Below are 25380 nucleotides of genomic sequence, written 5' to 3' on the forward strand. Positions count from 1 at the left end.
ACGTTACCTTCGAAGTTATTTAGCACTCAAGTGTCACATCTAACAGGCATGGATACACTAAGGTCTGCAGTGAAGGGAACACTATCAGGGGCTCATCCATCAGTCCATTCACAAATGTCCACTGCAAAGGTCCATGCTAGGGATCACGACAGGTGAAGAAGCAGATTCTGCAGGATCTGGGCACTTACTGGGGCAGTGGGGCCTGGTACTAAGGAAAGAAAACCTTAAGCATGATACAGGTTTCTCACTTAGATTGGACAGGGTAGGTAGTGAAGAGACCACAGCCAAAGACAGGCAAGACAGTGGAGACTGAGAGGGCAACAGCAGTGCAGGGCTGGATGTTGAGGACAGGAACAGGGGCACCTGAGCCTGCAGTGAGAGAGGCAGAAACATGTGGGGAAACGTGCTGGCCAAGTGGGAAGTAAACTGTATATTCATAGTCAGGGCCCCAGCTTCCAGGTAATAAAAGCATCTTACACTCAGCTGCGTTTTTATCAGTGCTTCCTACGACGTACAAGTCCACAAAGTTCAGAAACAATTACTCGATTTAAAAAAAAGAACAAAGTTGTAAAAGACTCGTATCAACTTCTTAAGCCAAATTAAGACTCCCCCAACAAGGAAAAAATTAACAAGAGCTCAAGGCTCAAGCTAGCTAAGCAATCTTAGAAAAGTCCTGTAACTCTAGGCCTCAGTTTTCACATTGGGAAAAATGAACAGGAGGAATCAGAATCTTCCTAACGTTCTAGGAAAATGGCATCCTAACTAGGGCAAATTATATACTCCTTTACTTCGGCAAAAAACGAGGCCAACTTCCCTTTAAAACAATCTCACATTAACTTAAAACACTTTTTCTACGTTAAAAATTCCAATTCCTTATCAAAAGCGTGTTTTAAAAATCAGAAACTTGATAAAATTTTAAAATACTGGTCATTAACATATTTGAGATTAACTCATATGGATTTTTTAAACCTATAAACTGGTCAATGTAATTCAGTTGCAAGTATCACTAGTGGAGATATTTGGCTGATTTAAATTATTTCAAGTCTATTTTGGTATGTATGACTACATATTTGCTTGCAGTTTCTTCTCTTTTTCCTTTCCCATTGTCAGGTTTTAGGAAACAATATTTCCCTTCTGTTCAATCTCTGCTATTCCTTCTGCACGCCCTTCCCTCCCCCAACCCCTGCCTTTTTTTTTTTTTTTTAAATTCTATGAAATTAGCAATCATGGCCACAATCAGGGTTTCAGCAAAATAAATTCATTCTTGTCAAATCAGATAATGGGTTAAATTCAAGGAGGAGGTAGCTTCAACTGATTGAGGTAATGGAGAAAATCAGCATTTCTTTCAGCCCATACTCCCATCTGGGGACATCCCACTACCCTCTGTCTTGGGCTAGGGATAGAAGGTCTCGAAATGTGCCTCCAACTCTGGGAAGACAGAGGCTCAGAGGACTGAGACCAGCCTTTCTTAATCCAGGACAAAGAGATTAACCCCATATCGAAAGTCAATTTGTAAGTCATCCCCCTCTATCTCCACAAAGCCTGATTTAAAGCAATGGTTTCTGCTAAGCAGCACAGAATTACTGAAGGAAAAAGAACTTGTCAGAAAAGTCAGATATGCATTCACTGTGCCACACTGCCTGCCAGAGGATACAGCAATGCAGCTTTTTAAAATGAAGAATAATTTGCTAAGAAATTTTCTCACTTATTATTTCCCCTTAGGTCTCCATTCTGTGACATAGTGAAAAATAAGAAGAAAAGATGTACTATAATACCCAACGTTCTTACAAATAAAAACAGTAATGTTGGTTAACATTTGTCGAGCATTTACAACACACCAGGTGCCATTCTTAAAGATTTAATGTATTAACTCATTCATTCTAACCTATGAGTTGAGTAATACTATAGTCCCCAACGTGAGAGATGAGAAAACTGAGGGTCAGAGTGGTTGTCACTTGGCCAAAGAAGAGTTAGAATTTCAATCTAGGGAAGTTGACTTCAGAGCCTGTACTGTTAACCGGATCTCATACTAACTAGAGCTTAAGAGTCTAAATCAGTAGCCCTCCAGGGCACATCCAGTAACGCCTGAAGACATCTTTTGGTAATCGTATGAGGGCACAGGAGATGCTACTGGTGTAGAGTGGGTAGAGGCCATAGATGCTGCTAAACATCCTAAAAGGCACAGCACAGGTCCCACAACAAAGATTATCCAGCCCAAATTGCCAATGGTGCTGAGGTTGAGAAACTCTCAACCTTTAATTAGAAATAATATTCCTAAACCTTTTCATGTTTCCCTCCTTTATCCCAGTTCAACATGACTCGGTTTAGAAAATGATGAACAGGGAATGTACACTAGAAAGGTATCACTGTAACAAAAGACAAAATGTAAGAAATTTCAGTAAATTGGTGCTAAAAACTTTATTCCATTTTTCAAAAACAACAGTACCTTCTCATTAATCAAAAATAAGCCAAGTTCGATGGCTCACGATTGTAATCCCAGCACTTTGGGAGACCGAAGCAGGTGGATCACTTGTGGTCAGGAGTTCGAGACCAACCTGGCCAACATGGCAAAACCTGGTCTCAACTGAAAATACAAAAAGTAGCTGGGTGTGGTGGCATGTGACTGTAATTCCAGCCACTTAGGAGGCTGAGGGAAGAGAATCGCTTGACCCTGGGAGACACAGTTGCAGTAAGCCGAGATCATACCACTGCCTTTCAGCCTGTGCACTTAAAAAGAGGAATGAGTCTAAAGTCTTCTCAATTTACTAATTATGTTTATGTTGGTGGTTCGGTACATAATGTAGACATACAGAGGGACTTTCAAAATATCGTATGATTCCATCATGTCTTTACAACTTCCCTGCAAGGTAACTAAAAGGTCATTCACTAAATCCCCTGTTCTGGCCAGGAGGTGTATGTTCTGTTCATTCTGTCTAATCTTCACCAACCACTCTGAAAAGCTATTTCACTCAGAGCGCTTGTCCTGGTCACATGGCTCGCAAAGAGAAGAGCCAAAATTCCAATGAGATTCTTTCTATCTCCCACATCAGGCTGCCTCCGTATCTCACAAACGGAAAAACTGAGGGAAATTTGTGTGCAGGCCCCCAGCTTTAACAAAGATGTATGTTCCCTGCAAAAGAAAAGCAATACACCATAAAATCCAAAGTTTACCATAAAATTAGTGTTCATCCTCCAAATATTCAAGGCTGTAAAATCATTATTGTTTTAGCAGACTAACCAATTTTCTAAGTGAGGATACATTTTCACTTATGCAACAAATAACTAGAGTTCAAATTGCTGCAAGTTATAAATGTGACCACTGGTAGCTTTTATTGACTTCCATATTTTTTGACTTTACATCCTAAAGTAAGATAGCTGACTTTTTAAAGTACTTTTAATAATTTACAAAAACTTAACAGGTCTTAGTGTTATCAAAATGTTAAAGCATACTGGCTAACAGAATGAATATTCACACAATGGAATATTACATAGCAATGAACAATTATGATATCCAGCAAAGGTTACTTCATTTACAAATATAATAATATATGAAAGTAGTCAGCAACAAAAAGTCTATACGATAGATCCCATTGTATAAAGTACCAAAACTAATCTGTGGTGTTTGGTCAGGATAGGGATTATCTGTTACTGCTTAGGGGTGGGGGAGTAACCGAGAGCAAGGCGGTCTTTGAGGGTATTGATAATGTCCTGTTACTTGATTTGGGTACTGTAGACGTAGGTGTGTTCACTTTAAGAAAATTCATCAAACTCTACACATATGATTTGTGTAAAGAAAATCTTCTTGGCCGGGCGCGGTGGCTCAAGCCTGTAATCCCAGCACTTTGGGAGGCCGAGGCGGGCAGATCACAAGGTCAGGAGATCGAGACCACAGTGAAACCCCGTCTCTACTAAAAATACAAAAAAAAAAATTAGCCGGGCGCGGTGGCGGGCGCCTGTAGTCCCAGCTACTCAGGAGGCTGAGGCAGGAGAATGGCGGGAACCCGGGAGGCGGAGCTTGCAGTGAGCCGAGATCGCGCCACTGCACTCCAGCAACAGCGTGAGACTCCGTCTCAAAAAAAAAAAAAAAAAAAAAAAAAGAAAATCTTCTTTAAAATGCTGGGTAAGATCTATTTATCAGAATTCTCATTCTCCTGCATTTTAAGGGAACCGAATTTAACATTCATTCTACCTAACCTTTAATACTTATCAATACTATTTTAGAAATTTTTAGAAATGACATTCTTAGATTTGTGACACTAGAATAAATAAAATAATTTAATGTTGGAAAAAATTGCTGATGAACTGGTATGTCATGTTCACGATTTCAATCAAGTACCACAGAATGACTTGAAGAGATTTTTTAAAATCTAACTATTCATATGAAACTTCAATTTAGAGGTCCAACTCTAATTTAAAAAAAATGCACAACTCCTTTTTTCAAAACGCAGGAAATGAAACTAATGTTAGCAGACTCGAGAATGCAAAACTGATTTAGGTCAGATGCATTTTCACGTAAGAATGCCTTATCAAAATGTTGTAATTGGTAAGTACATTCTCCTGTGAGGAGAGGCACTGGCTTTCAAAGTTAGTATATTCAACTAATTTAGAAACTGTTCATTGTTAAACCTTCATTGCTGTGATTTAAAAACAACAACAAAAAAGGACACATTTAAATTGTAAAGTTTATAGAGGAAATCTATATTCAAATTATGATGATGCAGTTTTAATTTTTAGTCTATCAATGCATTTTAGCTAAGTTTTTATATAATTAAACTACCAATAAGTAAGTACAAATGTTAGGTTTCATCATATCCTATACCTATGTATAACTTCTTATAACAGGTCATTAATACTTCCCAGAGAAACCAGCGCTAATATTAGCTAACATTAATCAACTGCTACCATGTAGTAGGCATACAATGTGATCCAGGTGTTTCCCATCCTGAGTCACTAGCTGGAGGCAGACTGTATTACCACCAGCAGGGATTTAAGGATTACATATTCCCAACCTGTGAACTCAGGCAGACAGCCATGAAACTTGCTTTAGCCACTGCAACGAAAGCACGTCACTTCCAGGCGGAAGCTTGAAGAGCTATGTTCTCTCTCTTACCTCGTCCTACATCATCTCTGAAGTATACATCAAGATGGAACCTCCATTAGCAAAGGTTCCTGAATTTTCACAAGGAACACAGCCCCCAAGTTAACCCATGATGGACAAAACCTGAGGAGTAAATATGCTTTGTTGCTGTCAACCCACTGAGATTTGAGAGTTGTTACTGTACAATAACCTGGCCTCAACTGACTGATAGAAATCCCTATTTTATTTTATTTTTGTCTTATTTTCTTTGAGACAGAGTTTCGCTCCATTGCCCAGGCTGGAGTACAGTAGCACGATCTCGACTCACTGCATCCTCTACCACCCGGGATCAAGCTGTCTTCTGTCTCAGCCTCCCCAGTAGCTGGGACTACAGGCACAGGCCACCATGCCTGGCTAATTTTTGTATTTTTAGTAGAGACAGGGTTCCACCATGTTGGTTGGGCTGGTCTCGAACTCCTGACCTCAGGTGATCCACCTGCCTCAGCCTTCTAATGTGCTGAGATTACAGGCATGAGCCACCGTGCCTGGCCTAAATACCTATTTTATAAAGTGAAAGGTGAGCCATGAAAGGGCATTTTTTACCTAAGAGCCTACAGATTATTAAACAGGGGAACTAAACATTCAAAAAATCTACATTTGCAAGCCCACACTTTCACTCAGTTCTGCTTTTCATAATTTAAACAATACGTAATCAACTATTACATCTTAAAACTCTCAAAAACAAATGCTATGCCTGAAATCAGAAGGAAAAAAGACCGGAGATACACACAAGTTTTTATGCAAAGCTGCTTATCATGATGTTTTTTATAATATAAAAATTTAGAAACAACAATAGAAGGGTTAAATTTTAATGTTAATACACTGAATACATTAACATAATGAAATACTATTCAGTGGCTAAAAACCAAGTTTTCAACGGTCATTTAATGATACAGGGAAATGTCATAACATAAGAGATGGAAAAAAGGATAGAAATCAATATTCATAGTATAATCCCAAGATTCCAGAACTAATCTGAACAAAATTTACCAAACATACCTGATACATAAACCGATCTAGGCATGTGCCTGTGGGTTTGCAGAATACCAATCCATTAGTTATTGACCCATTAGAACCGGTGGCTGTCCCAAAGCAGGTCACACTATTTGGTTACTCATTCAACAAAGTGTGCTTGGCAATGGGAGTACAGAAATGAAAGACAGTATCTGCCTTCAAGGAGCCTGCCGTCCAGGAAGACATGAGAAGTCAGCCAACTTCAACGCAGCGTCAGAGCACTTCTGGGGATTTACAAGAGGCACTCCGGGAGTTCACAAAAACACTTCTCACTGAGACTGGGAGTGAGGGGAGATGTCCAAGGAGGAGATGCAGCTGGGCCAACTTTTCAGAATACTGATATTGAGGGCTAGTACACCAGGCTGAAGAACATCCTAGGCAATGACAACGTCCCCTGCAAAGGTCCAGAGGCAAGAGAAAACGTGGCCACTTGAGAAGCACAGAGGAGAAGGGCATGGCGGTCCTGCAAGGGCTCACCTGGCAGCAGAATGAGCACAGCAGGAACCAGAACGGAGCTGCCTATCTGAGAGCTCCCAAACCTAGGCTACCCTCCATCACCTTTAACTTCAGTAAAACAAAACCAAAGCTTCCTGAAGCCACTCATTCATGCTTCCCTGGAACATGGGTATGATCAATAAAGAGCTTATAAACAGGTATCTCTGTGAATCAGTCAGCAGTGGGAGGACTTCAAAGAGGCTAAAGTACTTTTTCAGAAAAGTTAAGGCCAATCATGCACTTTAATGTGAAAAGCAAAAGGTGTAACAAAACAGGCCGTAACCATTCCAAGTCAGCCAATGGTACCTCAATGACCCTCCCTTGCAGTCTGTGACTTCTTTTCAGCTATACAGAAGTTATCCTGATATATTCTCTACTACAAGTGGTCATAACTACCCCTACAACCAAACTACTTAAAAGTCAAGCCTCCATCATTTTCACTTTTGTAGAAAAGGCTCTTTCTACAGAGCACCTGATTTAAGACAGCTTATCCTAACACTGATACTTACATAAAGTACAAACTTGTACCTTGCAGGTCTACAAAGCAACTTCCATTTTTACTGGCAACTACTATCATATTCACTTATTTTAGGGTTGCAGCATTCTAGTTTGCAAATGAATAAATTTCCCAATTCACACTACAGAAATGTGGAAAAATGAGAAGCAGAACCCATCTTTGGTCTTATCCTTCAGAATATTTTCTACCTGCCATCTGCAGCAACAGACCAATATTCTTGGGTCCTGGGTAGCGCACCTGGCTTAGTCACTTAGGTCAACATACTGAGCTTCCCCGAACTTTTTGTCCTTCATTGTAAAATGAGCAGCCAGTTTGAATAAAGTTCCTTCCGACTTTAATGTTCCATGTTTGTTTTTTTAAGTTGCAGTAAGATTCTCTTCCTCCATGAAAAGATGGGTTGCAAGTGCCTGAATCAGGGTCATAATTCAAATAAATTTGAGTAGACGCATAATTATAAATGCGGATACAACTATCCTTCCACACTGACATGTTAAAAGCAACTCTAATAAAATTATGCACTAAGGACAACACAAATTATTTTTCCAACTAATACATGCATCAGTCAAAATTATAATTACTGTATATCAGTAATGCAGATAATTACACAGATAATTAAGTTACTGAGTGCTAGAGTCAAGCTTTCCTGCTCTAATGCTCTCCATCCAAAAGAATTTTAAAAGAAACGAAAAACCTCATTCCCTGCCTCTCAATTGTTTCATCTCTTCCCCAGCCTTTCATTTCCCCCACCAGGAGATTAAGAGCTGCTCAGTAATGTGAGGTATTTTGTATTTAATTTTCCATAAAATAGTATGTATAAGTTTTCTCTTGCAGTTATAACAAATTATCACAAAACTTAGCAGTTAAAAACAACACTAATTTATTATCTTACACATCTGTTTGCCAGAAGTCCAGCAGGCTTAGCTGATTTCTCTGCCTGAGTCTCACAAGGCCAAAATCAAGGGGCTGACAGGGCAGCATCTCTTTATGGAGGTTCTAGGGAAGAATCTGTTTTCAGGGACATTCAGGGACCTGGCAGGATTGAGTTCCATGTGATTATAGGACTGAAGCCCTGGTTTCCTTGCTGGCCAGCAGCCAGAGCTGTTCTCAGCTTCTAGAAGCCACCTGCACTCCTTGGCTCATAGTATCCTCTCCATCTTCAGATCCAGAAGCAGCAGGTGGAGTCCCTCTCATGCTCCAAATCTCTCTTGCTCCTTCTTCCCTCACACCTCATGAGTCTTCTCCATTCCCCTTTCACTATTAAAGACCCTTGTGATTACAATAGGCCCACCCAGATAATCCCGGATAATCTCCCTATTTTAAGTCTCATGACCTTAATTCCACCTGCAAAAGCCCTTTTGCCATGTAAGGTAATATATTCACAGGTTCCAGTGATTAATATATCAGCATCTTGGGAGAATGGGGACAGAAATTATTCTGCCAACCATATAATACATGCAGGAAAAAAAGAGACAAATGTCCCTTTCTGCTAGAAAACAATGAATAATTCTACCCAGACCACACAGCAAAGCAGCAATTTATGTTAAATATCAATACATACACACAAAATTAGTTGTTGGTGCCTGACAAGATGAAACTACATATGCTAGCAAAAAAGATTACAGAAAAACAAAAATGTTAGTGTCAAACTATATTAATTGCTGAAACTAACAAAAATGTGATATAATGAATCAACTCTTCTACTTTCTTGAAGTATTCACAGTGGACATTGCAAATCATACCTGAAATTTTAATTTTAAACATACTATATCTTAAAACCTACTTTAAACACTCTTACACAAATCTGTATAAAGAAATGATGATAAGTATGCTGCTTCAGATCTTAAATCAGTGAAAGTAACACTGCCTGGCTTAAATACAGTGGCAAAAAGCTCAACATTTTACTTAGGTGATTTGAAAGAAAATGTATTCAAATAAGACAGCCTAACGTTTGCTTTGTGAGTAACAGAAGTAAAAAACTAAACCAAAAATAAGAAAGGAAAATAACAGCTCACAAATTGCTGTACTTACATTATTTGCAACGACAGAACTACCAAAAGAACTACAGAAAAACATAAAAGTATTGATTAGTCACATTTTACAGAAAAGTACTGATTAATCAAAGTTTATGGAAATGTAATAGAGGATTCATAACAGCCAATTCTTGATCTAAAACTCATTCTATGTAAAACATAAAATAGGATAATCACCTAATCACAGATATATTTATTAAAGTTATTCATGTCAGGAGCGATATTATTTAACAATCAGCCTTTTAATAAAAAATGAGGCATATAAATATTTTAAAATATTCCATTTATTCTCTAAATAATATGAATTACACATTTTATGAAACCGTATCCCAGGTGAAGTAAGTTACAACAGCAACCGTTCATCAAATCATGTGAATCATTTCCAAGTCATCTGTTAATTGTTACAAATTACTGGTATGATTTTTTTATTTGATGTATCTGTCACAATTTAAGCAATGTATGAGCTGTGATTGATATAAGAAACCAAATTCTTTCAAAAATTTCCCCCATTTAATTAAGGAAAATGGGCAAACCAAGTCTTAATATACACAGATTTTTCCACCACATAATACTGCTCATAGTAAATCTTCCATTATCTTCTACTGAACTAATATTAGTTAAATTCTCTTTTTTTCAGCCCTAATAATACTGAGATTTTATATTCACTATTTCTATTACCATCCAAGCCTTATGAAAATCCCTTATTTATTGGATCATTTTGCTTAATTTCTGGCTTAATTATACAAAATTTTGCTTGCCTTCAATCTATGGTGCTTTGAAAACAACAATTAGCCAAGTTCTCAAAATCAATAAATTAAAAGGATGTAATTAAAATTTAATTGTATTCCTCAGATTTGTCACCAAATAAGTGTATTTCCTTTTAATTTGCCAGGCAATGTAATAGTTTTTCCCTTGGAATTAACATTTTGTTTCATTTCAAATTTGTTTGTTCCTCTAATACTTCTCCATCACAGTTTCCTGTATTTGGTTTATATGTTCTATCACTTAGTATTTGTCAAATAAATCTGTCCATTTCAATAATTAAAATTTTTCTTTTTTCTACAACCATGGAAAAAATTCACATTGCTTAGTATATGATGTAATAGAGCTAAACTGCTAAAAAAAATTGTCCAAATGCTATTTTAACAATGTCCAGTAACACAAATATTCCCATCTTTGGTTGCCCATTAAAAGTCCAAACAGCTACCTCAATTCCAAGGTCTCAAATACATTATTTAATTCTCTATTACTTGATATAAGATAAATATAAAATTTCCAAAAAAAAGCTAAGTGGTTTACTTGGCTTATCTTCCTACTGCAACATCCAGAGATAACCAAATATAAGTGAGACAGCATCAAATTAAAACATCTAAAAGTTTTTCTAGAATTTCAGCTGAGACAACTTTTTCTCCCTAACACTATACTTGCACCATCTGTAAAACATTCATAAGGTTTTCATGTAAATATTTCTCATTGAAACCATTTTTCTTGAGTATGACTAATAAAGTTTAATATATTTCAGATGTTCTTCCTTCCAGCTCCATGAAATCAATAAAAACCATCACACTATCTTTGAAGTCTTGAATATTGCATTTTAAGTAAATTATTAAAACAATTCTATGTGAAATTGTTGGAGCTCTGTCAATAATGACTGAAATTTTACTGTCCTGATTTATAAGTTCTCCAAAATGCATTTTTACATCTCAGTAGATATATGTTTTGCAACAATTAGGACCATAAACCTAAACGTCCATGCTACATTCACATAAAAACAATTCTTGAAGTCCTAATAAATACTTTATGTCAGAAAATTATTTTAAACTATACAGCATATTATATTGATACTTCATAAACTGGTTTTCCCTTGCCTTGTCAAAACTCTCAGATAAAATGTTTTTGGATGTTGTTATTTCAATTTTTGGAAACTGATTTATGTCTATTATTTTTTGTTGAAATAATCAAATTGTTTTTTATTCTAGACCTACAAATCATTTGTTTCAGGTTTATATTCCTGCATAGTACTAAAGATATTCTTAGCTGTGTTTTATTACTGTTATTTCTTTTTTTCTTCTCTCAGAGATTCAGAATACTCATGTTTATGACATCTACGAGAAGAAAATTTACCCAAACTTCATTGCCTCTTTATTTAAAATAAAAATACTCAACAAATTAATTCTTGAACTTCTAAGTACGAAACACCACACACGACTAATCCAAGAGTTATAATGCAGTAACAGTGAAATAAACCAAAGAAAGACCTATTTAAAACTCAGTTATTTAAAAACAGGAGCTATGAGAAAGTCTGAGGCTGATGATAAGCCGATGACTCTCCCAAAGCACAGAGGCCCCAGCTCCATCATGAATGTGCAGGAGATCAACACCACTCACTGCCATGAGACAGAGGTTCGGCAGACAGACAGCGAGCGCTTCCAAAGTGGACCCCAGCACATCCTACAAAATCAGCTGGGGTGAATGAGTTTATGTCGAAAATTATATCGTTATTCGTTTTGCCACTTCTCATGGTTACTGTTGTATTATTCATCAACTGATAAGAAAGTGTTTCAATATTTTATCAACCAGTAGAGCCACAGCAGTCCAAACAGGCTAAAGAGCAGCCTGGTTGTAACAATGACATTAAATGGCCCTCATGTTTCTCTAAACTATCAAAGACCACTAATATTTTCCATTTGGAAATAGGCCAGCTGGAATAAAGTGATTTTCAGTTACTTTTTAAAAGTAAAAATATCCAAAAAAGGACATTTCAATAAAGCATAATCTAAGAAGGGAAAACCATTATGAAGAGTTTTCCATAGTAATGTTGCTAAATTTAAAACATGCAGCTAACAAAATATTTCCGATCAGGCACCAGTATCCACACCGTCACCACCACCACCATCATACTATTTACTAGTTAAGTAAGAGCAAAATAGTTGTCCCCATCATAAAAAAGTAAATGAACACATAAACTGACTTAAATTCTCAGTCATATCATGTCGCTCCCTCTGCTTCACACCCTTCAATATTTCCCCTTACATAAAAATCCAACTTTTCCAGCCAAACCCACAAGACCCCTGATCTCTGCTCTTTTGGTCAACTCCTCTCTCCTCTCCAGCTCACAGTGCTCGCACCACTTTTTTAGAGGTCCTTCCTTACACCTTGTCTACACTCTGTGACCCCTTCCTCTTAGCGCTTTCCCCAGTGTGTAGTCAAATGTGTATCCTACGATTCTTTCTCATTTGCCTACTCACTAGAAATTTAGCTCCATGTGGATGTGTTTGTTTGCAGCAGAATATCCAATACCTGGCATGATGCCTGGCCACGGAAGGTGCTGAATAAATATTTGTTGAATCAATGGATGGGTGAATAAATTGCTAAAAGCCCTATGCCTATGCAACAGAATGGCCAGAAGTAAAACAGGACTTTTGATTAAAAAAAAAACAAATCTCACACACACACACATTACATAATCAGAGAAATACCTCTGAGTATTATTCTAAGTACAAACATATACATCAATAAACATTACACAAATAGAGATTACACAACAGTAGCACACACTTGCCATCCTCATCTGACTTAGCCTGGATACAGACATGCATGGAAAACTAAGAGGTCCTGTTTCCCAGCTGCCACGACCACCAGCAAAGGGATATCCCTGTTCTGCCCCCAGAATGTGGGCAGAGGGAATGATTGTGGCAAAGGGAAGAAACAATATAGCCAAAAGCCAAAGAACTTAAATCCTAGTAATGGATAACCACACCTACTCTTCTAGGTCCCACGTTCCCAACTCCAATCAAAGATGAACTTTCATTACCAATACTGCAGCATCAAAAATGTCAGGGTACACAAACCACTGTCATTTCAGGCCAGTGTCTGCCAGGTACCATGACATTTACTGGCATTCTTAGGGGGCATGGGGTGAGCAATAAAGACAAAAAGAAAAAAACAGTCCAGCAGGGTCAGTAAGGGCCCAGAGTCAGACACATAGGAAGACAGATACCCAAAGAGCCCGGAGAAAGAGAATCTGGAGTGGAATTAAGACATACCTGGAGAGGCCAAGTGGGCCAATAACTGTGGCAAACAGAGATAGGCTAATGGGCTGGATGTCTTGATGATAACAGATAAGGAAGTATATCCAAAAATAGAATGAACTGGAGATAATTCTCATTTGCAAGGGACAACAGGCTGTAAGGGGCACCACATCAGTGGGAACAGTGGAAAAGAAACTGAAAGAGTTAAGGTACTACGAACCATAGATGCTACAGGGTCAAGGAGAAAGAGACTCGGGGGTAGGCACTGAGTCACTGAAGTATGTTCCACAAACGTAAGATGGAAAAAATAATAAAAGAGTACATTCATTGAAAATCAGATTCAGTTAAAACCAGGAAGTGGGAGGGGTATCTGAAGAAAAGGTTAAACAAGTAAAGGGCTGAGTTTACAACTGGCTGGCGCTCCAAGGTAGAAGGTGCCAACAGAGCAGACCTAGCAGCAGCAGTGGCCGGGCACAGCTGGCCAGGATGAGAGTGTGAGAGTCTGAAAGGCAACATGGGGTGGCTGATCTACTCACAATAAATATGTCTGGTCTTAGTTTGCCCATCTCCCTTGGTCATAGTTCAGTGACTCAGGGTAGACCTATCAGATTCTCTCTCTTGAAAATGTAAAACCTTTAAGAGAGATAGAAGCTGGCTGGAGTAAAGTCACTATCTAACACTCTTGAAAAAATATCCACATGCACTCCTGTTGACACTCCAGTTCTACTCTCTCTCAAAACCTGGTTACTCAACTTTTCCCTGATTTTGAGAGCTAGCCTATAATAATTTCTCTAACTTTCGTCTGTTTTATCTTAGCCAGAATAACTGCTATTGTTATAACCAAAGTATATTTTCTAATTCAACAGAGCTCCTGCTTGAAGCCAATTTACTCAGTTTCTAATGAGTAAACTGAGGCCCTGAGAATATATTTTTCCCAGATTATAAAATATAGAGGGTCAAGACCAAAACCCAATCTGCCTTACTTTTAGTACTGCGGGTAATATTTTTAAACACAGACTTAGATGACAATTATCAAAAGATTAATAATCTAAATAACTTGAAGTAAAATCTAGATATAAAAGTAAAACATAAAAGGCTAAAATGGGAGGAGATGGCAATGGCTGAAGAATAAAGAAGAGATAGTTTTTCTCAATAGCTACAAATTTTCATATTCTATCACAACATGAAGCATGAGTAATCAAAGCAAGATTTCTATACATTTTTTTTAAATGTCAGCCACTGTATTAATCTGAACCCAAGATTTTTAAAAAGAGGAAGGAAAAGAAAGAAATGTCAACAAACAGACAAAATTATAAGGACCACATCTAAATACCAGAACATTTCTGGCACTTATCACATGCTTAAAAACATCTGTTTTGGTATCCTTCTTCACCACATATTTTTGGAGTACAAAATGTATCTCCTATTTCCTTGACCTCTTAAGATTCTGTTGCTATTTTACCTCTTCCTTTCCTGAGAATCTTCGTAAAGCTGGATTTCCTTTGTTTTCCTTATAAAATGTCCTTTCTGCCTACAAATGTTTAGTTTATTTCTGTTTTTCTAGCTTTGGCTTATCTACTAAATATTAATCTTTCTTGTTTCCTTGGTGTTTGATATTTTCTTATCTACTCACCCCCTCATTAATACAAGATCATTTCAATTGGCATCTTCTAACAAATTCTTTCAATGGCACTGCTTCAGAAATAGGAGCTTTTTAAAAACAAAAACATTAACAAAGGTGATCTATGTTTACATTGCATATAAATATCACACGTGCTTCCATGAAGCCATTCCTTTTTCTTCCAAAAGTAGGTTTTCAGGAAAAACGAAAATCAAGACTCTCATTTATATGCCAGGTGGCCCAAACTCATGATCAACAGGTACAGCCAACAGTCCCATATGAAATGCTTCATGTAAATATATTTTATAGAAAATAAGACTATATATTAAAGAATTTAATTAAAGAAACACTGTAATAAATCTACTATGTAACATAAATCAACTGGAATAAAAACTCAGATTTTTTTCCTTGACTTATAGATCAGAAAACAAATAACCAGTTTTTCTTAAATTAGCATTTTATTCACTTCAAAATTATGAGAAAAATATGTATAGTTGGCCTCTTTTATCACTTGGTTGTGTACACTTTTCATCTTTCTACGAGCCACACAAATTCAATTCCACGTACATACAGATTATATAAAACCACCTACTACATTCAATTAACAGAAGGAAAATAAATCATGAGGTTTATACCCAGACTTAAAACAAAAACTCTTTAGGATAAAGAACATCATGTTTCAACTACATCTATTCCAAAATAATAAATGCTAGCTGCTTTGGTATCCTAAAGCAGTGCTTCTTAACAGGACAGATTTTACCTGCTCAGTCCTCCCCAGGAGACAAGCTGCAATGTCTTGAGACATTTATGGTGGTTAACAACTGTGGGGAGCAAGAATGGGTGGGGTGCTACTGGCATTTAGCAGGTCAAGGACAGGGAAGCTGCTAAACACCCTACAATGCACAGCACAGCCCCTCACAATAAAGCATTATCCAGCCTCAAATGGTCTGAGAGACTGTCCTACATGAAAACAAGACTAAAGGAAAGAGAGTGACAGACAAGAAGTATCTGTGAGTCACTGTTTGCCAGCACCCTCCCAACTTTTGGCAGACCCACCTACCTTAGATGCCTGGGGCGTGGATATCACATGGACTGTGCTGGGTTTGACACCATTTGCCTTGGGCCGCTTGTAGAGGGCAAATCTGCTTTTCCTCCGTCCTCTATCTCCATTGGGTAAAGCACCATTGTACCTAGAAACAGGGAGGAAAGAGTTCATCTATCTGCAGATTTTTCAAGTTTTAAACACAAAAGTTAGAGGTACTGAATAAGGGAAAAGACAGGAATGGTCATAAAATAATTGCCCACTAAACACTCCACAAAAGGAAAGGGTTGTAACACAGACTTCAGCTGTAATGAAATTCAAATCACTTCTAGGAACTTAATTTAAGAGTGATGTACAAGTAATTATAGGTTTCCTATTTTATAAAGTCAGACTCTTCAAATCTTTTTGGAAAGTGGCAGAGTATAAATAAAGAAATGAGTATTCTGCAGAGGCCATATTAGGGCTGGCTCAATTCAACTAGCACCATTCTAATAGACCCCAGAGATACACTTGAGACTATTTTTAAATGAACTAGTTAGAAAATAGCATACTAATTAAACCTCATCTCTCACTTTCAAACCACGTTAATGTTGTCTGCAGGATCTTTATTTGTAAGACAACGAATTTAGTTACTTGCTTCTTAAAAGTTCTGAATCCTCCACATTCACTCCCATTTCTGTTTGAACCCTACGCTGACAGATTAGCAAAAAAATAGCTTGCAGAAACTAAACATATTTTTGTTAGCAAAAATTAGCTTGCAAAAATATACACACGAGTTTTAGTCCACAAACTGTCAAATAACTTAGAAGTCATCTGGAAAACATATAATGTCCTTAAGCAGGTTTCCTGTATTTAGCTAATACTAGTGCTTAAAAGAAATGCAGGATCACAGTTAGCATTTCAATTTTTAGTTGTATTTTCTAACTCTGTATTAATCGGCCCCTGTATGTTCTTACTGACGGCCCGTATTGCTACATTAACACAACTACTCTCTGCTTCCACCTTGGTGGAGCTCTTTTCAAGAAAAAAACTAAAAGAAGGAACATTTAAAATTTACACAGATTTATATGACAGATCCAAGGATCCCCCAGAACACCAAGGTTAGGAGACAGCAGGTCTGGTGGTTTGTTCCTGTCCCACAGATTCCTGGGCCTTCTCCACGTTCCAGCTACATCCAGAACGGAGTGGCCAGATGGGGGAAGCAGGAACTTGTGAAGTCCACTGGGGAACAGAAGTTGGAAGAAAGGGGCTTTGTGTGTTTGTTTCACCAGTCAAGTCATCACTACAGTCTGACAATGGTTTTAAATTATCACTGTAAGTTATTCCCACTGTCTTTTTAATGTTTCCATTTCCAGCACAAAGGAATGTCAGCTATATAAAAATGTCTCATGAATAAAAAGATAATTTATTTCAAGTCTTGTTCCTCTAGTTTTTCTCAGGCAAGATCAGAATCGTGTACAATATCTTCTTAAACGTATTTGTGATGACTACTATAAAGTATCCATAAGTCAACAACCATTACAAATCTGCTTTGTTTTAATATATTTCCATGTCACTCAAATCAACATGAACATTCTATATTAAAGGAAGCATATGTGAACCAATTAAAGCCAGGACTATAAACAACTCAAAGGAACATTTTCACTACTGTGGCCTACACACAATTAGTACAAGATCTGGCAAGGCTTGCTACGCCCTTCACTTCTACCCAGCTCTGTGTGTATAGCAGGTGCATTTGACAGCAGTGATGTGATTCAGAATGACCCTGTATGGTAGATGCACCTGAATGTGTGTTCAGAGTTCCAAGCTACAGTATCCAAGAGTGGCCAACCCAGAGAGTCATTCCTTACCTATGAGGAACATCTGAGTGCCCACCCAGTCCCATGGAACGCAGGCTCTTCAGGGTATCAAGGCCCTTTGCTTTGGTTAAGTGAAGCCTGGCAGGTGGCAGTTGTTAGGGGGAGCATGTTAAGTGAAAATGCTAGGTTAACTGCCTGCTTTTTATATGCAGTTGTGGTTCTCCTGCTCAACCCACCGCCACTGGACTCTCTCCCCTGTATGTAAGCCACCAACAAAACCCCATGTCTCATCTGCTGGCTCTGAGTCTCTTCTTTCAGCCTCTTGAATCTGGTGCCATCCCCACTGGAGTTGATAGGGGTTTGGCACAACTCTGCGCTGCATCTCTCTTGCCTCAACTATAGACTCCAGGTCAATAGGCCTTAGCCTTGTAAGAGTGCAGCATACACTTGTTTGGCCATCTGATCACAACTATACTTCCTTCTCTGGAATCTATTCCTTAACTCCAAAAGTTGAACCCCAGCACCATGTGTGAATGAACTGGCCATGCCAACGTCTTCCCCACCACTCTGGGGCTGACTGGCCAGAGGCTGACATCTGGCCCAACCTGGCCAACAACATTCTAACTTTGGAAAACACAAAATGGGGACAGAGAGATAGTCATCCATTCTCAGTTGTTGGCTAGAGCTGTAAAAAATGCAAACCCAGGAGCTGTGGGGATGTCACAAAGTGTTATATGGCTGAAAAAGCAGACAAAGTGAAGAAGGAAGCAGATGAACAGAGACAAGCAGCAAAAAGCAATGGAAAGAGGATCCTTAAGGGTTTCTACTGGCCCAGATGTACTCCAGCCCTTCTTGACAAAATTCCTTTAGCTTCAGCTAACTCAATTTGATTTCCACTAGTTACAACCCAAAAGTCACATCTAATATAAAGGGAGGCAAAAAACCAGAAGTGTCAACCTTAACACATGCAGAAACATTTTAATTTAAATTGCCTAAGCATAGAGGCACAGATATTGCAGGTTAAGCAAATAATAAGCCAGCCTACTTACAGACTGCCTACTTACTTAATAAATCTAGATGAAAAATCCTATTGGAAACAATCAAAGTAGCAGTGGAAAAACCAGTGTCACCCTGAGACAAGTTTCTAATTAGGTTAAGCTACATGGTCATTCATTCGATATTTATGCCAAGTACTAGAGCTACAATGATGAATATCAGCTTCCCTGCCTTCACAGAGCTCTCTGCTCAGAAGGAGAGAAAGGCACAATAACAAATATGATAAATATACATGTAACAAGATGCACTTACAGCATAAGGCACATGGGAGGATGCATTAGAGAAGGCTTCATGGTGAAAGCACTGCTGGAACTGTCAAAATCTTGGCCAGGCACGTTGGCTCATGCCTGTAATCCCAGCACTTTGGGAGGCCAAGGCAGGTAGATAGCTTGAGCCCAGGAGTTCGAGACCAGCCTGGAGAACATGTTGAAACCCCACCTCTACAAAAAATATGAAAATTAGCCTGGCGTGGTGGTATGCACCTGTAGTCACGGCTACCTCGGGCGGCTGAGGTGGGAAGATCACTTGAGCCAGGAAAGTGGAGACCGCAATGAGTCAAGACCATGCCACTGCACTCCAGCCTGGGTGACAGAGCAAGACTGTCCAAAAAGAAAAGAGAGAAAAAGAAATCTAGGTAAGAAGTCTAAACGGAGAATGAAGGGGTGATATAATATGCAAGGCAAGGAGGAATCCATAGGTCAGCACTGTGGAGAGTATGAAGTTCAAGTGGAGAGAGTAGTGGGAAAGGAGGGTAAAAGGTAGGCAGGAGCCTGATTGTAACATCCTGTTTCTATTAGTCCATTATCACACTGCTATAAAGAACTACCTGTGAAGAAAAGAGGTTTAATTGACTCACAGTTCCACAGGCTTAACAGGACGCTCGACTGGGAAGCCTCAGGAAACTTACAATCACGGAAGAAGCCAAAGGAGAAACAAGCAGCCTCTTCTCATGGCAGCCGGAGAAAGAAAGCTCGAGAAGGGGAAAGTGCCACACAGTTTTAAACCATCAGATCTTGTGAGAACTCATTCATTATCACGAGAACAGCAAGGGGGAAATCCAACCCCCACCCCATCATCCAATCATCTCCCACCAAGCCCCTCCTCTGACACACGGGAATTACAATTCAAGATGAGATTTGGGGGAGGACACAGAGCCAAACTCTATCACTGGTACTCCCTAAGAGTTATGGCTTTTTATCCTAAGGGGAATGGAAAGTCTGGTAAGATTTAAGCAAATGGCGAACATGATTGGAAATATAAAGTAATCACATAGGGTGGCACAGCGCAGGAGGAACTGGAAGAGATTAGAGGCAAGACCAGACCAGATTAGAGGCAAGATGATCAGATAGCAGCACCACCACAGCCATGGGAAGCTATGTGCGGTGGGTTGAATGGTGGCCTTAAAAAGATACATCCAAGGCTGGGCACAGTGGCTCATGCCTGTAATCCCGGCACTTTGGGAGGCCGAGGCAGGTGGATCACTTGAGGTCAGGAGTTCGAAACCAGCCTGGCCAACATGGTGAAACCCTGTCTCTACTAAAAATACAAAAAATTAGCTGGGCATGATAGCACGTGCCTGTAATTCCAGCTATTCAACAGGTTGAGGCAGGAGAATCGCTTGAACCCAGGAGGCAGATGTTGCAGTGGGCTGAGATTGTACCATTGTGCTCCAGCCTGGGCGACAGAGCAAGACTCCGTCTCTAAAAGAAAAAAAAGGATACATTCACGTCACCTGTGAATATGGCTTTTTGGAAAAAGGGTGTTTGCAGATGTAATTAAGTCCAGAATCTCAAGATGAGATCATACTCGATTACCGATAGGTCCTAAGTCCCATGGCAAGTGATTTTGTAAGAGATACAAAGGGATAGAGAGGAGATGACCATGGGATGGAGGCAGAGACTGGGGCGATGCAACCACAAGCCAAGGAACATTTGGAGCCCCAGAAGCTGGAAGAGGCAAGGAAAGATTCTCCCCTTAAGAGCCTTCAGGGGCAGCAGGGCCCTGCTGACACTTTGATTTCAGACTTCTGGCCTCTAGAACTGTAAGAGAATAAACATCTGTTGTTGTTACCAAGTTTGTGCTAATCTGTTATGGCAGCCACAGGAAACTATAAAAGTCTGAACCAAAGCAGAGACGGGGCAGATGAACTGGAGGATTAGAGAAAAATTTTAGAGTTGTTTTCAATACAAAGTGAACATCAGAATTACCTGGAAAAAACCTTACAAAAATATGAACACCTAAAACCCAAGAGATTCTGGTTCAATAAGCCTGAGATGAAGCTCCAGGTCTGCCTTTTTGCAAAGCTCCCAAGTGATACAGCCACACGTAAGAACCCTGGTTTTAAAGACAAAATTCACAGTAACTGGTAACCTGTTTGGATGCACAGGGTGAGGGATAATGGGAACATCATATAGCCTTCTGGCCTGGCCAGAGTGACAGCATTGCTAGAAATAGGAACAGGAATTACAGGGACATCGGGGGAGGCATGGAGGAGGCAACTGAAGTTAGGTCTGGAGCTCCAGAGAAATAACCCTGGGGCCTTCACCATGCAGCGGCAGTCAAAGTCATGAGAATAAATGAGGCTACTCAAGAAAAAGGTGCAGAATAAGGACGCAAGGAAGGCTGGGACAGAGCCTGGGAAATACAACTATTTAAGGAAACAGCCCCTTCTTTGTCACAGGCAGAAGGACCAGGACCAGGAGAAAGTTATATCACCAAAAAATTTCAAGAGTGTTTAATCAGTTAAGAGATCAGTTAAGAGAAAGAAAATGCACAACCACGATTTGGAAAAGAATGAGTCATTGGTGATCTCACCCATCTTCAAAACAAAGCAAAAACAAGCAAATGCCTCCAACCCTAAGCTTCACTGTGAGCCTCCACTCTGATTTCCATTTTCTCCTCACAAAGCCAAGAATCTTGAAAAGTACCCACACCCATTATTCTGCTTCCAATGCCTGCTGGCTTTTCAGTCCACTATCATTCAATCTTTGCCCCCAGATCCAAAAGTACATTTGATCATTCATCATACACCCAGCACACCAACCAACCTCCCCTCCTTAAAGTCTCCCAGCCACTCTCCTATCAAGGAATCCAGTGTGGTAGACTAAAAGGGCTTCTTCTCCCACTAAGAGGTGGAGTTTAATTCCCCTCTCCCTAAATATGGGCTGGCTCTAGTGGCTTGCTTACCAGCAACATGCAAAGGAAGTGATGTTCTGAGACTTCCAAAGGCCAGTGTGAAAAGCCGACTACCCTGGGACCACCGTGCTGGGAAGGCCACACGGAGGCACTCTGCTTAGCAGTCCTAGCAGAGCCCATCCTTCCAGCCACCCCGCTAAGGCAGCAGACATGAGTGAAGCCATCATGGACACTCCGGACCAGCTGATAACCACCAGGTAACCTCAGTTGATACCACATGGGGCAGAACTGCCCAAACTGCTGACCCACAGAATTGCACCTTAAGTAACATGTTTTAAGCCACTAAGTTTGGGGTAGTTGGTTACACAGTAATAGATTCCTGGAACAGGAAGCCCCAAACTCTTCCCACAGTCACAGTCATCCTCTCCCTGCCAAACTTTTTCTTCTTTTTTTTTTTTGAGACGGAGTCTCCTGTCACGCAGGCTGGAGTGCAATGGCATGATCTTGGCTCACTACAACCTCCACTTCCCGAGTTCAAGTGATTCTCATGCCTCAGCCTCCCGAGTAACAGGGACTACAGGTGTGCACCACCATGCCCAGCTATTTTGGGTATTTTTAGTAGAGACAGGGTTTCAGCATATTGGCTAAGCTGGTTTCAAACTCCTGACCTCAGGTGATCTGCCTGCCTCAGCCTCCCAAAGTGCTGGGATTACAGGCATGAGCCACTGTGCCCAGCTGGTCCCCAGTCTATTTTAAGTGGAGCACTGTCACCTCCTCCTGAAAACTATCACCAAATCTTCCCCTGCCCATTCCTATCCCCCATCTGGCCCATCTGGAACGTGAGTTCTAAAAAAGTGAGGTCTTCTATATATCTGGCACCTGGCACAGTGTACCAGGGACACATGGTGGGCACTGAAAACCTACAAGTTGGCTGGCTGATGAGAGGACCATTATCTTAGTATGTTTTGTGCTGCTATAACAGAATATCTGAGACTCGGTAGTTTATAAAGAACAGAGATTTCTTTTCTTACAGTTCTAAAGACTGGGAAGTCCAAGGTCAGAGGGCCTGCATCTGGAGAGGCCTGCTTGGCCTCCCCAGATGTTCCATCCCACGGTGGAAGGGCAAGAGGGCATGTATAGGAGAGAATGCAAGCAACTGAACTCATCCTTTTATCAGGAACCCACTCCTGAGACAACAGCATTAATCCATTTATAAGGGGAGAGCCCTCATTCCCTAATCACCTCTTACGGGCCCTGCCTCTCAACACTGCTGCATTGGGGATTAAGTCTCCAACACATGAACTTTGGGGGGCACATTCAAACCACAGCACCCATCTTTTGTATAATAGAATAGAGTCCAGACATAGAGACGAAATCCTGCTTACAAAGGCAAAAAGTTACTGCCCCATGAAAGAAGGTCAGAACGTTCCCTGGGCTGGTACACTTTTCAGCCAGTAAGTTAGCAGAAATAAAATGTCTGAGTACTGCTGCCACACCTGTTTCAGCTGCTGCAACAGGGGTATTTCAATTCGAACCCGTAAGAGCCTTTCAAGCTTAACTTTCTTTTTTATTCTGGAGACTTAAAAACATTTATTTAATAAATGTGTGATGAAAATTTAACTCCTCATATATGCAGAGCAAACAGCTGGTCTTTATGGTAAGGGTATTTGGGAGCTGCAAAGAATAATGAAAATTCTGTGTAAGAAACTTTACCAAGTAAAAAAGCGTTTTTCTGTTTTATAGTTTAGAGTTCACATATTAATGGGAATTAACAACATTTGCTGTGTACTTACTATGTGCCAAGAAACCCTGTGAAGGAGACATTATTACTCCTAGTGGACAGATAAAAGACTCAGAATGGCTGATCACACACAAACTTACACAGTTAGGAAAGGTCAGGCAGAACCTAAAGCTACATCAGTTCTGTCCGACTCCAAGTTGCATACTCTTTCCAGTAGACAACACTGACAGTTTTCAAATTCAAGACATTTTTTGCCATACAGTGCAAAGATGGAGTCTTAAAAAGATGTCTGCCACCTACAAATGTATTTGTCAATAACAACTTTCTATGGGAAACCAGAGCAAGAAGGGGGGGTTCCAGGTGCTCCCAGTCACATTTTTGAGACGTCACAGTTTATCTTAACTAGCCTGAACTCTTAGAGCAACATCCACATGGAAGGGAAGCGATGTGTGCTCCAGAAGTGGAGGCTACATCAGCATCACAGGATCACATTCCAGAGGTGGTCAGCTCTCCATTACAGGCTGAAGGCTCTGCCTTCCTTCCAAAGCAACTGCTCTGTCACTTGCACCAACAAATCACAAGCAACTACTATAATCGAAGTAGACAGTGCACTGCAGATGAACAGGATGTGACACCAGAGACAGACAGACTCAAAGGCAGGGCACATAGTCTCTGATAAAACCCTGCAATCTGGTACCATTCTTGAGGTAGCTCACCCTAACTCACTGTATAAATGCACTATTCCAACCGCGTTTAAGTAATTGCCCATATGCCAATAAGTGCCTAACATTGGTTTTATGAAATTATAGTCCCAACCCCCTTATTATTTAACCTATCATATACGCATAGACTTCCCCTGACCCAATAAAGCCAGAAACGCAACACATTTATTTCTCTACGCTTCAGAAATGCTGCATATAGGAGGAAGGAGAGCAAGATGGCAGAATAAAAGGCTCTACCCATTGTCCCACCTCACAAGGACATCAAGTTAACAACTATCTACACAGAAAAAAACACCTTCAAGAGAACCAAAAATCAGGTGAGCACTCATAATACCTGGTTTTAACTTCATTATCACTGAAAGAGGCTCTAGAAGAGACAGAAGAAACAGTCCTGAACCACCGACACAATCCCTTCTACACCCCATGCAGCAGCAAGCCTAGTGCTAAGAGCTTCTCTGGGAGCTGAGGAAGGAGAGTACAGTAATGGTGAGGCACTGAACTCAATGCTGTTCTGTTAGAGCAAAAGGAAAACCAGACCAAACTCAGCTGATGCCCGCCCACGGAGGGAGCATTTAAACCAGCCCTGGCCAATTGCCTATCTCGGTGGTCTGAACTTGAGTCTCCGCAAACCTCACCACCAAGAGATACGGTGCTCTGTGTCTCCATGTAAACTTGAAGGGCAGTTAAGGCCAGAAGGAATGCAACTCTTAGGTGAGTCCTAGTGATGAGCTAGGCCCAGAGACCGTGGGCTTGATGGCAGGGAGAGGAGGGACACATGACATACTTAGACACCAGCTGGAACAGCCCAGGGAGTGTTGGCATCACCCCTCCCCCAACCCCAGGCTGCACAGCTTGCTGCTCCAAAAGAGACCCTTTCCTTCTGTCTGACTGAAGAGAGGAGAGGGTAGAGTGCGGAGGACTTTGTCTTGCATCTTGGATACCAGCTGAGCCACAGCAGGATAGGGCACCAGTCAGAGTCATGAGGTCCCCATTCCAGGCCCTAACTCCCAGATGACATTTCTAGATACAACCTGAGCAAG

At 40.1% G+C, this 25380-nt stretch overlaps 1 protein-coding gene across 8 annotated transcripts in view; it reads right to left on the reverse strand.

Moving 5' to 3' along the window:
* The window catches only part of LOC105473593 (pellino E3 ubiquitin protein ligase family member 2), a 196783-nt gene that overhangs the window by 114128 nt on the left and 57275 nt on the right, over positions 1-25380 (reverse strand). For 7 of the 8 annotated variants that reach the window (XM_011727441.3, XM_024790243.2, XM_071100119.1 and 4 more), the window contains exon 2: positions 15906-16035. In XM_011727441.3, coding sequence (XP_011725743.1) covers positions 15906-16035 — 130 coding nt within the window. Of the gene's footprint in view, positions 1-15905; positions 16036-18994; positions 21928-25380 lie in introns of those variants that run through there. The other variant, XM_011727442.3, reaches the window with a different exon arrangement.

The sequence above is a fragment of the Macaca nemestrina genome, chromosome 7, assembly GCF_043159975.1.
Source record: "Macaca nemestrina isolate mMacNem1 chromosome 7, mMacNem.hap1, whole genome shotgun sequence".
Taxonomy (NCBI): Eukaryota; Metazoa; Chordata; class Mammalia; order Primates; family Cercopithecidae; genus Macaca; species Macaca nemestrina.